A 15,745-nucleotide genomic window follows, 5' to 3' on the forward strand; every position below is an offset into this window, starting at 1 on the left:
ACGTTAGGTGAATATTGCTGATTCCTCGTGACCTTGTTGACATAAGTCATCCAGTGCTTAAAGCACCGCCTCTGGCGGTCAGTAGGGATGAAATAGAACGAAAGTTACTGCTGTAACTACGGTTCTATGAATCCCGGATGACCGCCAGAGTGCTTGGTCCCTCGGAATCTCTGCTTTTCACGAGAAGATTGAGGGATTGAACGCCGGGTGCCACGTGACTATATAGAGTCACGTGGGTCCCCGGCAGGTCACAGGTGACTTTGTTGTCATTAGTACTCGACCTGCGCATGCGCAAGAATGATCATTCAGTGCTTAAAGCACCGCCTCTGGCGGTCATCCGGGATTCATAGAACCGTAGTTACAGCAGTAACTTTCGTTATGCTTAATATTGTGATATTTCGGTGTTTGCGGAGAGTCAGGGGAAGAAGGCAACCATTGGTGAATTTACTTGAGAAAGTTGGCTTTTTGGGAAGTGGATGAGACAAACGAACGTCTAATAAGGATTTACAGATGCAGGAAACAACAACAGACGCTGAGGTTTATCACACTGCTAAGCAGAATCATCTCTGGAAACCGTGTGGCACGGTAAGGAAGCTAGTATTATTATGAATGTCTGAAATTTGTCTGAATGGAGTGTGAATCGGGACGTGCAGCCAGACACGCCGGAAAACCCGCGGACAGTCAGCTGACTGTAAGGGGATGACGCGGTCTGCTCATGCGCTCTTTATCAGAAAACCGGGCCAGAAAAAAAACCAGGCCGAGACCTGCTAAGGAACTGGTCTGCAGTTAGCGCGGTCCAGTTTAGTCTGCTGACCGTTTACACACAAGAGTTATCTCGGTTACCGAGCTCGGACTGGTCTCGGCTTGGTTAAAAAAGTGTAGTGTAAACGGGCCTTTAGGGTACTCCGGCTTCCTCCCTCAGCCCAATCACCTGACTGTTAGGGGAGTTGGTTACTCCAAAGTGCCCGTAGGCGTGAGTGCGTGCATGCATAGTTGTTTGCCCTGTGATGGACTGGGAGTCAGACTATGGATGGCTGGTTGGACACTTACCTTAAAATAAGACCGTTCTCTTGCTGAATCTGCAGACTCCTCATCAGCTAAAAAAGATAAAACAAAGACACACTAAGTTTATGTTGAGTACAATGAGAATTAGAATGCTAAAGCAACGCCACCCTGCTGGTGTAACGCGAGATAAGTTAGTGTAAAAGGTTGAGATGATTTTTAAATTCTGGTTGATGATTATTAGTGGAGGCCAGATGCAAGAAAAATATCTAAAAGACATGTGTGCCAAGTAGCTCATAAATATTTAAAAGCATGAACGCTCTAACATATTCACATAGCCTTTTCAAACTGGTCTGCCATTAAAAGGCTGCACTGTGCACAGAATGATCTGCACAGAGAAATGTTTGTGGATATATTGTTCACACAAGAGATAACGTCGGCAACATAGTTAACTTCAGCGTCTTCAGTTCAGGGGGGTTAAATGGAAAAATGGCCTCATGTTTGGTTTCTAGAGTCACCGAGGGCTCAGCACGCCTTTATAAAAATAACAATAGCAGATTTTTCCATGCAAAGGAACACATTTGCTTTGTGTTCAAACATCTGTACAGGGGGAAAGTAGAATTAGGTCTCATGTGAGCTACTTGATGAAATCCAGTACTGAGATTATCATCATATAATACGAACATCAGGAATCCATTAAATTTAACAATATTCAAACACTACATCAATTTCCTAATTTGACACAATTCCATCCACTCTCTGTCTTTAAATCTTCTCCCACTTCTTTGACAATCTCTTTTTTTTAACCAAAATAATGCCCTGTGTCTGAAAAATGGAGTGTTTCAAATAAAAGAAAAAGAAAAGCCTCCACGTTATGATTTATGTTTCCAAGTTCCCCTGCTGTTTAGGGCTTAGCATGATTTACTTCAATTGAGGAAACATTAAGCATTGCAGACTGGTGACTCCACTCAAACTGCACTCATAGTTTTGACTTCAGTCCAGTATTTTTCTTTTAGATCATCAGTGATTCAAGGCCAAAGCTGGAGGGGGAGAGAGAGGAGAAAACGAAAGAAATGGAAAAAACTCCCACTAAGATTAACAGACTGTTCGGTAAGTGTTTGCATCTGTCCTTCAAGACGGCCCTCTTAGAGCTCTGGAGAGATTATTGGAAGGACCTTTGATCTGGAGCAGAAAATATAAGCAAATATAAAGCTCTGAGAACAGGGCAGCACTTTAAATCAGTTTAATAAGACAAGGAGCAGAGGTGACGTCCTCCCGACATCAACAAAAGTCAGAACTAACAATAGTTACAAACTATGAGGGCTACAAAAGCTTTTCTGGTTATAGTTTAGCAGTATTGGGCCTGGATAGGAATTCAACACTGAACCGGCAGAATAAACGGGGTAACACGAGTGACCATAGGAAACTGCCAGGTCAAAAGTTTGACTGTAATGCCAATTAGTTCCTTCATCAATATAAATATACAGACAATGAAAAAAAACACCTTAATTGTCTGTTACATCATTTACCCACAATGTTTGAGAACAGTTCCAAGCACAACTTAAATATCAGAATTTCAGCCCAAATTCAAACATTTTATTTCTTTCCAATGCTTTGATTTTAACCCTCCTATCGTCCTCAAATATAGTAACAAATTTGGTCCTTGGGGTCAATTTGACCCCAGGGATATTTACCTCCAGAAAATGATTTACAGAATATTGTTGACCAAGTTTTTGTGACAGGCACTTTGTTTATTTGTTGAATACATAAATAACCCCTTCAAAATCAGTGAGTTGACCTTACCTCTAGCGCCACCATCAGGCCAAACCTTTAAATGAAAATGAGTTTATTTTGATTTTTTTATACAAATCTTCTCAAATTTACAGGTTTTGAGCACATTCATGACTCTCACCAAATGAACCATATTGATTAATGTTGGTGACTCCCCCTTTCCTCTCATAAACATATTTATTTACTTATTTTTATCTATTTTGTTGTAATATATTTGTTGCTAGTTACTGTAGGATCTTACTCACCCCTCCTCTTTTGTTATCCGGGCTTGGGACCGGCAGTGGCAGAGTTATAGAGTTTTTTTTTGTTTGTTTTTGTTTTTTTATGATTTTTTGGGTTGTTTTTTCTGGGGGGTTTTTTGTGTTTTTTTTTGTTTTTTTTTCATTTGTGTGACAGAAAATGGATAATGAGAACATGTCATGTAGTAGTTAGAACATGGAACAGTTTTTAGAGAGAAACAATTTGAAAATCCACCCATTTTGAACAGTGTGATAATGTCAGTAGCTAAAACGTGGAACAGTTCATGCCACAGTAGCCAAGCTTTTAGTCTGCACTACTGTACACAGGATGTGCAGAGTGTGTGTGCATGCTCCTTGCAGACATACTTTTCGCATTTTGAACAGGTCATGCTGGTCTTGCAGTCGTTTCGGGTGGGACAGACCTGACACCTGCCACGTTTCTTGCCTGCAGTTTGTGCCACTGGAGGAGTTGGGGTGTTTTTCTCCCTCTGTATGTCCCTCACAATAGCTGCAGCAACTGGTGATGCTCTTGGAAGGCTCTGTCTTCTCTCAATTTGAGGCCTGACCAGTGCATTGCCAAGCTCCTCCAGGAAAAGCCTCCTTCGGCTGAGTTTTCCCCTATTCCAGCCTTTGTTTATCTCACACCAAATTACGAACGCATTATATGCACTCACATCAATGATGTGGAAGAAGATGACAAGGGGCCAACGGGAAGTCATGCGTCGACAGCTGTATGTGGCTGTGACCTTGTCTAGATTGTCCACCCCTCCCTTTGTTTCATTGTAGTCCAGCACCATTTGTGGCTTTTTGTCTTCTCTGCTGCTCAGGGCAGCATCTTTATGCATGGTGCTGAGCAGCAGGACATTTTTCCCTTTCTTGGGACAGTAGGAGACCAGAGTTGCTTTCTCAGTGAAGGCAAACATGGAAGATGTTACCTTCCTGCTCTTGACAGCAAGGAGTTCAGAGGGAAGCTCTGGCTTGTTCTTTCTCACCGTCCCCAACATCGTAACCTGCCTTTTGAGCAGTTCCTCACCCAGGGCGTAAGACGTGAAAAAATTATCACATGTAATATTATGCCCATGCAGTCCTTCAGCCATATCAAGCACAACCCTTGTGCCCTGATTTTTTTCTGGTGCTTCGCCAGGAGATTTGCCCATGTACACCTGCATGTTCCAGGCAAAGCTGGACTGTGCATCACATGCTGCCCATATTTTGATGCCATATTTAGCAGGTTTGCTAGGCATATACTGTCTGAATGGGCAGCGCCCACGAAACGCAACCAGGCACTCATCGACAGTCACGTGAGCGCCTGGATTATAAAGCAGGGGTAAACGCTGCACCCACTTGTCCCACACATCCCTTACCGCAGCAAGTTTGTCACGTTCTCGACGGCCCTGCCTTGTTTGTTTGTCATCAAAGCGTATGACACGAGACAAAATGTGGAATGCCTTCAGAGACATGGTGGCTGGAAATATTGCCCTTCCAGTCTCAGCATTCCAAAGACTTGCTGTTGCTTCACCTTTTGACTTATAAACTCCTGCCAAAATTAGCAAGCCAATGTAGGCTTCCAAGTCAACTATATCCAAGTCTTTCCAACTGTCCCCATAAACACGCTTTCCCTCTAAATTTGTCATCCCAAGCACAATATTTTTGATTGATGGCGTTATGAAGAGCTCGAATGATGACTTGATGTCATCAACATGGCTGACTGCATATCTGGTGGGTCCTGGAACCATTTTGATTATATTACTTGCGCTATGTCTACCCTGCTGTTTCAGTGGGGAAAGGGACCAAATTATTTTTCCATTTTTGGAAGAAATTGTGTCTGCTGGTGGTTGAGGGACAACAGGAGGGTCAACACTCTCATTCTCATCAGATGAGAATTCCTCAAAATCAGGGTCCTCCTCAACACAATCCTCAGTCTCAGAGACAGTCTCCTCTAAGTCACTTTCACTGTCAAAGAGCAGCTCCAAAACCTCTTTGACAGTAAGCCTTTTTCCAGAAGACATTTTCAAAGAGAGAGTGTGCAGATTGCAGTATACTCAGAGCACAGTGAGGAATGATTTGGATAGAGGACTGTAGTGCAAGCTTATGTTTGCTCCTCCCTGATTTGGCATGAACTACCAATGGCGTTGTAGGCATAACCCGCCCTTCACAAGGCGGGAAAAATCAGTTCTACTTTGGCAGGTGTGAGTTCAGAAGGTCACACAGATCCCCAGATGTCTCAGTTCAAATGTATCAACTAAAATGTATCAACTCTGTGCCTGCAGGTGTGGTCATGTTAGGTCACTGACAAGTTTTAGCAGCTAAAACAGCTTGGGGTCAAATTGACCCCAGAGGACAACCAATGCGTGTAATATGTGTTCAGCACATTCAAAAAATAACATCACAAAAGTTTTATGCTTTACCAGTTGTCCCCATCAAATTAGGAAAAGTCATGAAATATGAAGCAAAAAAAAAAAAGTTAACTACTATTTTTTGAATGATAAACATTGAATGGGGTCAAATTGACCCCAAGGACGATAGGAGGGTTAAAAACGTCAAATGCATCACACGAATGCATCAGACAGATTCTGGTTTCAAGCCTCAGCCGGCATCTCCAAGATTTAAGCTAAGATGCCTGAGACAGTGTGGACTTTTTTTTTTACTGGTTGCAGGAAGCACAAAGTGCCCCTCCCCCACCTGTTTATGCCGCATCAGCAATGGACCCAAAGTCTACTCTAATGCTGCGTTCAGACCAAACGCCTTTGCAGTGTCCAAAAGGTATCCAACACCTCAACTTGTGCTCATAAAAGTCACACACGTTGTCTAGAGCCTCAACGCTCTGACATAGTGACTCCTGTAGGGAGGAGCTACCCTGTTCTTTTCCTTTGCGGGACTCTTTGGAAAATTGCGTATGAAATCATGAGCGGCCTGGCTTTATATATAATATAATATAATCTGGGCCGTGTCTCAGTTCACAAATAACTCAGAGGCGTTTTGAGTTTGGTGAGTTTCACCACCTGCTGCAGGAGCTGCATGCTGACGAGGGTCGCCTTCAGCACCATTTACGTCACACCCCAGTTTGACAACCTGCTGACCGGCATCGGTGCCCGCATCTCTCGCCAGGACGACTACAGGCGCCCCGTTTCAGCTGACGAGCGTCTGTCCATCTGCCTCAGGTTAGTGGGCATCGTTCAGGACATTTATCAGTGATAATAAAAATATTTTTTCCTGCCGGAGAATCCCCCACTAGATCACATAGTCTCTCTCAGAGTCTCTCTGATTGGTTGACGCCCCTCGTCCAGCTGCAAAAGTTCAGATTTTTCAACTCTTGTGTCGGCGGCCCTAGAAACGCTTAACGGGCGTCAAACCAAACGCATAGCACGAGACGCGCAAAAGCTTCAAAACGTGCAGCGCAAGATGCTAGACGTCTCAAAGCCCCTTGAGGCGCGTCCACCATAGACTTTGCATGATGCCCTTGATGCTCAAAAAGCGTTTGGTCTGAACACAGCATAATCCATTTAAAATTTAGTTTCTGCTGGTACAGGGTTTCAGTCAGAGAGCCGCATTGTTCGACATCACAAGGTTACAAATTGGACACGTTGGGAGAATTAAAGCGAGTCAAAGCCGTGCTATGAGCTCAGACAGATGATTAGAAGCGATGGCTGTCAGCGGTCCAACTAAATCATCTCCGCATGGCAGCGGGCTCAAAAATTACGATGTAAACAATGCAGAACTAAACAAATGTACTGCATAACTGTATATTATAAATAACAGGAAAACAAGCTAGGACTAGTATATATTCACTCATTCAGACACAAGAAAAGAGTGTTTGATAGAATGTTAGAAGCTAAATGGCAGAATTTACCCTTTCATATTTCTAATTGCAAAATACACCCATCATCAGGGGTAACAGTTCGTTCCTCCCCTCCTGACTGGAAGGTTGTTAAAATGCCAGCGCCAATAAGCTGATCTGACATCAGCAGTGAGCTCAGTGTTGCTTTCAGACTGACTAATAGGCAACAGTTGAATGAGAAAGCAGCGTGTGGAACAATAGAGCATCTGAGTGCAGTGAAAGTGGAGGGTTCATCTTACCCGTAGGCTCCTGTGGGTCATCGGTTTCCAGCAGCCTAACAGAGTGAGAGAAAGACAAACATAAATGAGGTTTCTCACAAACGTTATACAGCAACGGAACCGTTTGGCTGGTATCAGTAAAGACGGTGAAGAAAAAAAATGGAGCAAACCTTTCAGCAGTTTTATAATTGACTCATTTAAAAGAAAAACACACAGAGTCCAGATCATTTAGACGCCAAACAACGGCAGCCATCCAGGTAATTTGTCTCACTTGACATGCACTCAACACATTAACACACGTGTGCCTGTTTTTGCTGCATGCAGCGATGCGACAGCCCTGCCTCCATCGCATCTGAAGGGAGCAATTTATCTGCAAGTAATGGCCGTTAAAAATGGATGGGGACGGCAGCTGCTCGTGGGAGGGGGGGTGCAGCAGTGATGTAACAGGAGGAGGAGGGGGGGGGGGGGGGGCCCGGGACACAAAAGGAGAATCATTGTGGACATCTGCCAGGGGTCAAAAGGTTAGTGCTGCACGCAGAGTGGCAAGCTGCAAGATCAAAATCAAGGCCCTAAGCTCGGCTATTGAGCCAACTACTATTGGCCCCATTAACTTCAGCTGATTTAAAGTCTTTATTTTATCTAAACTGTATTATACTCTATTGAAAACAGAGCACAGCAATAGACGAAAAGGGCCAGCATTCAGTAGAAGCTGAAAGCAATTGCATGACATCATGTTTCTTGTCACTTTGGGTCAATATGCTTCTGCTCCGGCGTAACTGGGTCTGGAGCCAAGCTTCATAAGAGAAGCTGGTTAGAGCTCCTCTTTAATGTGACATTTTGTCCATTATGATAGGAGCATATGTGTTCAAAGCTTTTATATATGGCCCCGCAAGGCATGGGCCTCAATGAGATTGCCATGGTAGGATTAAAGGGGAAAAAAAAGAAATGAATAAATAGTTGCAAGTTATTGATGTCGCACACAAAAATTAAAACAAAAAAGTAAATATCTCTGCTGCTGCAAGTACAACACATTGATTATTACATTTATAATAATAGCATTCTGTTCTAATTAACCGTTCGATTATTTTTAGATTTTGTGACACTAGAGGCTATTATGACAGTAATCAGGCAGGAAACAGGCAGGGAGAGAAGGAGGGAAGACACGCAGCAAACGTCCCGAGGCTCCCAGCTGCCACACAGGGCACCCGCTCTATCGCTACACCACACAACCCCGCCATAATCGGATTTCTAACATCTATTCTTTTTATCTTCACACAGACTTAAGCAAAAATGCTAAATCAATACCCGCTAAATGTAGTGGTAATCTTGTACTCATTGTATTATCTCCCTTTTAGCGGCTCTGCACTTTATTAAGTAAGACTGATAGTCTAACAAACTTATACTAAGCTGGTATTAACTGGCTGATTAGTTGTGCTAAAGGCACAGGTAGAGTCCGGGCTCACCTACTCTAGTTTAGAAACTATGGGCAGAGCTTCAGGAAGATTTTCCTAACAGCTATAACTGGCAAAAATGTAGAAGCATTTTCTGAGTGAGCGGACTGGCATTGCGCAGCAACAGACGGGGGAGGGGCAGCACCTTGGTCCCGTAAAAAAAATAAATCTGCAAGTAGTACCTGTATGCGTGCAGAGTCCGCCTCGAGTACACGCGGACCTCCGCGGAGTGAAGTACACCCGAGTATGTGGGGGCCTTTACATGAATGTAGTTCTAGTTTAGACATTACAGTCAGGCAGTCTTGTAGACAGCTCAGGGGTCCTATCAGGTAGTGACACAGTGTACCATAACGCTCCAAATATTCATTAAGCGGAGCGGCTTGGTTGCCAATCAAAGTCGTACTTACACATTTTAACAGATTTTTGAGTGCACTGTGCCACATAAAAATCGGCCAGTAAGCACAACGTTAATCATATATAAAGGAACACCATAGTTTTTTGAGAAAATTTAAGGCTTTAAAGTGTGTCTTATAGTCTGAAAAATACGGTAAACTGTAGGAACAGTGCAACATAAAACTGTTAAGTTTGTGCTTTTAAAACTACCTTAACCTTTCATAAAGTCTAAGGATAAAACAAAATAACCAGCCAACCAATACAGCCCTATTCATATCATCACTAACGTTTTACAAAACAAATTATTGGAACAGAGGGTTTTGAACAATACCACAGAGGGGCTCTTCAGAGTGGTCTCTGAAGCTTTGTGTATCTGAACTCACCTTTATCGGTCTTATCTGTCCAAGTCTTCAACTAGTGTATCTGAAGATGACTAAAACTATGAATGAAAAACAATCTTATGATTGTTAGCTCAATGCAATATGCTCCTTTTCAACCACAGGGCAAGGTGACATTCAGCCAGCCCACGTTTTGACCATCAACTACGGGGGAGGGATAACGTGCATCAGGCCAAAATTAACTTCAGAGAAAGAATGGGTTGAATGAGCAAAGGACGGAGGAGAACACAGAACACAAAAAAAAAGATTTAAACTACAGCTGCTCTTTGAAGTAAATTTGCCCTTGCTCCAATAAATTAATCTCATGATGCACGTATGACATAACCAGGGAAACAAAGAAGCAAGGGTTTTATACTGTACATATGGGGTACTACAAATAACACATGCAGGCAGAGTTTTAGGCTCTGCAAAATAACACTAGAACATTGCAAACATTTTGTGATCCTCACCCTTGCATTTTTGCAAAATTCTGTAACAAGACTGCACTTTCCCACAATTCAATCCCTTATTAAAATCTCCCTGATGCATGTTCACATTATTATTTTTAATAGTTTTTTTTGTATATATTACAATCACAATTGAAAAGGACCGCTTGTATGCAATATTTTTTAGGAAGTTATACCATCATGCTCTACATATCCTTACTATACTTGGCCAGTTGGATGGAGTCCCACGCTCATTACCCAATTTGTACACCTGATGTATATTTCTAGTAGCTGAGATGTTCTCAGTAGTAGTATCGCAATAAAAAAAAAAACATAATTGTTAATTAACCAATTAAGGCAGCTAGTTTAGCACTAAACAAAGTCTTACTTTATTAAGTCAGCAGAAGTTTTACCAACCAACTGTAAAGGTATATTTTCAAATGACATCCGTCAGCTCTGACACTGACTGTTTTTTGCAGATTGTCATCTTGTCAAACATTTTTCCTTATCACTGCATCAGCTTGGCTCCCGGTTAATTGATACCAGTCTTTTAACCAACATGTTGACTATGAAGCCACTAAACTTGTGCCAATCTCTAAATACAAACATCAGAAAAGTCCTAAATCCTACATCTAGATTTCTTAGAATGAAATTCCAAAGGTCTGCTAGGATTGTTTGAATAAATCCACTTATTAAATAAAACCCATACTAGCTGAAAATTGTGTTATTAGCTGACAAAAACAGTCAAAGAGTTGTATAATCTTTGTTTTGCATCAGGTGCTTGTACAAAAGACAACACAACAGGACTTGTGGCATGAAGTGAACACGTCACAGACCTGGAATGATGAAAAAACACGATAGGAATGCAAACAAAAGTGCACGCAACCTCTTCTTACTCCTAATTAAACATGGCCGTTCATTTTCTGGATCTTTCTGCTCTAATTTGTCAAATATTTGCCAGATAAAAAAACTTTGATCTAAAACTGATCATTTTTGGAAACAAATCAATGCCTGCAATACTGCACTGCTAGAAATAATGCATTTAAATCATGTTCTGCTTTATTCTTAAGGCATAATTGAACAGTTAAACCTAACAATTATCTTGCTCCTAAAATTGTACTCAACATGCAAGAAAAAAAAAATTAAAATAAAAAAATTCTTATGCATGGCCGTAAATCATTCTAAACAACAACCAGGCGCAATGTATACCTCATGAGATAAATATACATTAACATTAAAAGAAAATCAGTAGAAATGTGTAACGCTTAGATATACATCCAGAATTAATCGATCAGGAAATGTTTTTAGTTTGAAGAATTGTATGAGGTTTAATGTAATGTAATGTAAGTCCATGTGTGTTAATCACTGTGCTCAGATTGCATATGTGTGTTTGTGTGCTCATGCGCTATAAAGTTGGACGGACGGAGCCAATGTCAACAAAACATACAAGGGGATTGTTCCCAAATTACGTTAGATGGTGGCCATGAAGGATTCCCGCGTGCATATTCTGTGCTCCGCCCACACCCTGGAGAACTGCGGCAAATCAGCTGATCGCACAGTCCGTACTGTGAGTCCTTTAATTAATCCACTATCAGCTTGCTATGACTTTACTTAAAGAAAAAAGGTGCAAAACATGTTGCACAATATCAGATGGTCTGCATGGAGACACGAGACTATTAAAAATACGGTGAAATTCAGATTCAAGTTGCAACAAGTAACCTGAAACGCATCTGCACAGAGCATTTTTTGTTGTTTCCTAGCCAACGTTCTCGATATTGGAAACATTTTACACCTCACCTCCCTCAGGTTTCTGCAGGATAACCTAACTATTGGTGAATGCAAAGATGAACTCATGGTTCATCATGGACAACGATTTTCTGAAAGAGACTGAGGGCAAGTACAGGAAAGCAACTGGGCCACATGCTGATGCTGACAAGGACAAGACTGATGTACTGAGAGCTCTGATTCATGAGTTTGAATGCGGATATCAATCCCTTAAATCATGTGATCAGTTTTTGATTTTTGATTCCAGAGCTTGGCCTCTTGAAATGAAAGATCTCCACAGTTTTGGCAACACTGCCCTCAGTAACATCCTTGAGAAATATGAGGCCAACATGTCTGGTGACAGAGACTCCCCTATGGAGGCTGGAGTCACCATGTCCGGTGACGGTGTGAAAGTTTGGGTCTTTAGGGGTAAAAAGTTGTTTTTATGTTCGTCTTAAATCTTCTCCCTACTTCGCTGATCCCTCTGGCAGTTTCCTCAGGAACAGACACGTTCTGATATGTGCACGCAGCACAATCCACCACTTGATTACAGCTCAAACATCCCAGGACCTACGACTGGACACGCTCGTCCTCCGCGTGTGTGCAAACCCCAGAGGAACATTCCAGGTAAGCATTGAGCAAACCTTAAGTGTTGCACAGTAATCCTGATGATACAGGTTTGTTCTTTAACCCCCAACTTCCCAACGCCGTATGAACTGCGAGGTTCAAACTAAGCAGTGCGCGTCTAATTGCGGGAAATCAAAACTTGCTGGACCTCTGCTTTGCACTCGTCGCCATTTTTGGAAGCGCGTCTCTTTGTGTTTACTTCAAACAGTACACAGCACTAAGTGTTCCCTTAATGGGTCAGCTTGTCTCTTCACTCCCATGAAAACTGTTTTACTTTGCGCCTCAAAAGAAGGCCTGATGCATTTGTCAATAAGAGTTTAAGCACATGCAAGCCGGCTCCAACTAACAAACCAACGTTTAAATAAAGCTGTGTGTTTAGTAGCAGATCTGCTAAATGACTCTGCCAGCTGCAGCGACGCTTACCACGGCTCTCGTAAACTTTATTTCCGTCGCTGACTGCCCTGCTCAACCATTAAAACGACAGAGATGTGTGTTTGTTCTGCACTCACCTGAAATTAGAGGACACCTTCGTGGAGGACACCGCCTCTGATTTCGTCTCTGCTCTACGGTCACTATTTGTCTCTGATTCCTGGGTGGTCTCATCGCCGGTGTCTCCAACCTTATTTCTCAAACCCCTCCTGGAGTACGTTGGCTCTGATCCGTTATCCTCATGTGTTTCTCTCTCCTTAGTTCCTGAGGACGCCGCTTCGGATGTCTCGCCGATTTTCCGGTCCCTTCGGACATATTTAGAGGTAAATTCCTCCGTGTTGCCGTAGCGCTCTGCCAACTCCCTCCTCCTTTCTGCCTTGTAGCGAGCGATCCGCTCAGCCTTCGTCTCTGGGGTTGAGCTCTGCAAGGTGTCTATTGCATCCATTATGTAGTCCGGATCTGTCCGAGCGATGGGATTCTGGGGCAGTGGGTCGGCTGATCTGTTTTTTTAGCCTTTAATGGACGCTCCCTGGACAGCGTGGGGTCACTCCAAAAACCATGACAATGCTGCAAACAAAGAGGGAAAACAGTATTAGTTCATCATTGTATAATTTCATGATGATTGACTAAGCAGTTGTGGCAACTTGACTCTTACACCATAAAAATGGTGTGCAAGCTCAGGGTTCATGTAAAAAACATTAAGATTCTCGTTTGACGTTTATTCCACCGACTGAGTGAGAATGGAAAAAAGAAAGTGAGAAACGCATAAAAAAAAAGACTTTTTAAGCCAATTTTATTGCTTGCCTGATTTGGGACTTGTACCAGCGCTATTCACCCACACCCCAGTGTTTCAACATTTAAAAAGGAGCTATAAGTAATACAGACACTTTGTGGCTCAGCTTGCCAATCACAACAATCTAATATGTCGTTTTTAAATGGTGTGTTGCTGTTGTGATTTTTTACTTCCACAGGACAGATCTACGATGTTGTATTCTGTTCTGTGTCTGGTCTGCTTCTCTTACTGGCTTCCAGGTTACCAGGCTGCTGCTTATTTATCAAGATAAAATACCAAATGCTGTGCTCTGTTTTGGGAACCCTGGGAACTCTCATATGATTGGCTGAGGAACCAGGAAGTAAACACGGGCTACACTCTGAGGCGAAGTTGTTCCGGACCGTACCTCTAGGTTTTAAAGGAGAAAAAGGTGACTAAGACATTGTAGACGGAGAGGACCGACTGTTTACAGGGAATGTTACAGATTTCCATCCCAGGTGACAGATGAGAATAATTTTGGTTGATTTTACAGTAAATATCCTACTTACAGCTCCTTTAAAAACAGATCCAAAGTTAGAGAAATACCATGAGTATAAAAGGGTAAATTTGCTTGTTATACGTATTAAACTCACAAACTATTCTGGAGAAAAGATATATACAGATTTTATTACCATTTTGTGACATAAGATGTGACATGGATATACTTTAAAGTGTATCTCATCCTGATGTAAAAGACATAACCCCGTCCCCAGAAACATTTTGAAAAATGCCACAAAAGTGGGCGGTTTTCAAGAGACACGGCTAAGTGTGTGCAAGAGCGGTGCGGGTTTTAAGCGGGGCTCAGTGCTGCGATCGGGACGAGGGAAAGGGGAACGCTGAAACACGGAGCGCCACAGATCGGTGATGAGCGGGGTGAAAACATCCTCCATCTGAAAAGGCCGGAGGTCGATGGAGCGATGCTCGTATCTGGTGCTGTGGAGGACGGCATGAGCGCCATTCCTCAGAGGTAAAGTGATGTTAGCAGCATTATTGCAGACATGGGCTAAAGTTCAAAGCAGTAACAAACAATAAACACTATCGATCAATGCTCTCAAGGCTCATGATTCCAACTACTGCGTCTGTCTTGCCACCTGGGCCACGAGGCATATGTGTCTGAGATGCTTTTATACTCAAACACGGGGCTATGGTGACCAAAGCATGCACCGTTTGAAATGATAGGAAAATTCAACTGCAATAACCACCGTTCAACCTTAAAAGGCCAGCACTAAGATTGATTTAAGACAAATATAGCAGAACGAAACAAGTTCACATAAAAATGTAAAATAAACAGGACAGTAACATTGAAGTAGTACCCTCAGGCCCAGTTTATCTGCAAGGAAATTTGATTTTGGGGTGAGTTACTCTTTAAACATTTGAACTGTCGCTCTGGTTTGTTTTGGGGGGCGTTATCCTGCTGAAAGGTGAATCTTTTCTAACAGATATTCTTCCGGTTATCTGGCTGCTTTCCAACCGGCCATCAAAGTTGACCAGCTCACCTTGTCCTGCTGAACAGAAGCATCTGCATAGCATGACGCTGCTCCCGCAATCACACGTAGCATCTTGCACGCTGGCCAAAAAGTGTTTTGTCACATCTGTTCAGTTAACCTTCTTCCTTATGTTTGCGGTAAACAACAAGGTAAACAAGACGTCTCATAGCTTCCTTTCAAACGTGTTCTCTTCTCGTCCCCCTCTGCTAAAAGCCACAAACACTAAACAGTTGTCCTGTTGAATTCCTCTAGATTTATGGTGGAGCTCTTGGCTGCTGGTTTAGGTGGACAGCCATTTCTTTATATGTCTGCAGTCGTGTAATTCTCCACAACTTTATCTCTGATCTCTCTGCTTGGCTTCTTTGTCTTTATGATGCTGCTTGTTCAACAGTGTTCTCAAAGCCTTCACAATAAGTTAAATAATTTAATGCAATTAGGTTATTTCATCATATTTTAATTAGAGTACAAAAAGACACAATATGCAGAAAACCTATGTATTTTCCTTTTACCTCACATTTACAAGCTATTTGGTGTTGGTCAGTCACATAAAATACAGATTGAAGCCTGTAAAGTTTGTGGCTGTAATAAATTTGAAACAGTATAAATACTTTTGCATGAAACTTTAACGACAGACAAGTTGCCTCCATCGCAATTATTGGATTTGTTAAATATCCCTCTCTGCATATTTTAACACAGTAAAAACAACAATTAAATTGATTGCCTTGTGAAAAACTAACAGCTTTGAGTGAAAAAAAAAAGGTAGAAAAATCACAAGGTCGAGCTAAAGTTACTCTGTTCCATTAAGTAATCTCGGGACAGAAAACCACTAATTGCATGGATGTAGAGGCCTGAAAACTACACACACGTAGATG

General features: G+C 42.3%; 1 protein-coding gene across 1 annotated transcript in view; it reads right to left on the reverse strand.

The window, feature by feature from the left end:
* The window catches only part of svild (supervillin d), a 76,488-nt gene that overhangs the window by 43,590 nt on the left and 17,153 nt on the right, over positions 1-15,745 (reverse strand). Inside the window, exons 2-4 of the mRNA XM_036141802.1 lie at positions 12,656-13,142; positions 7,110-7,144; positions 1,051-1,097 (exon numbers count right to left, since the gene is read on the reverse strand). Of these exons, the coding sequence (XP_035997695.1) occupies positions 1,051-1,097; positions 7,110-7,144; positions 12,656-13,020 (447 nt within the window). The 5' untranslated portion in view covers positions 13,021-13,142. The remainder of the gene's footprint in view (positions 1-1,050; positions 1,098-7,109; positions 7,145-12,655; positions 13,143-15,745) is intronic.

The sequence above is a fragment of the Fundulus heteroclitus genome, chromosome 10, assembly GCF_011125445.2.
Source record: "Fundulus heteroclitus isolate FHET01 chromosome 10, MU-UCD_Fhet_4.1, whole genome shotgun sequence".
Lineage (NCBI taxonomy): Eukaryota > Metazoa > Chordata > Actinopteri > Cyprinodontiformes > Fundulidae > Fundulus > Fundulus heteroclitus.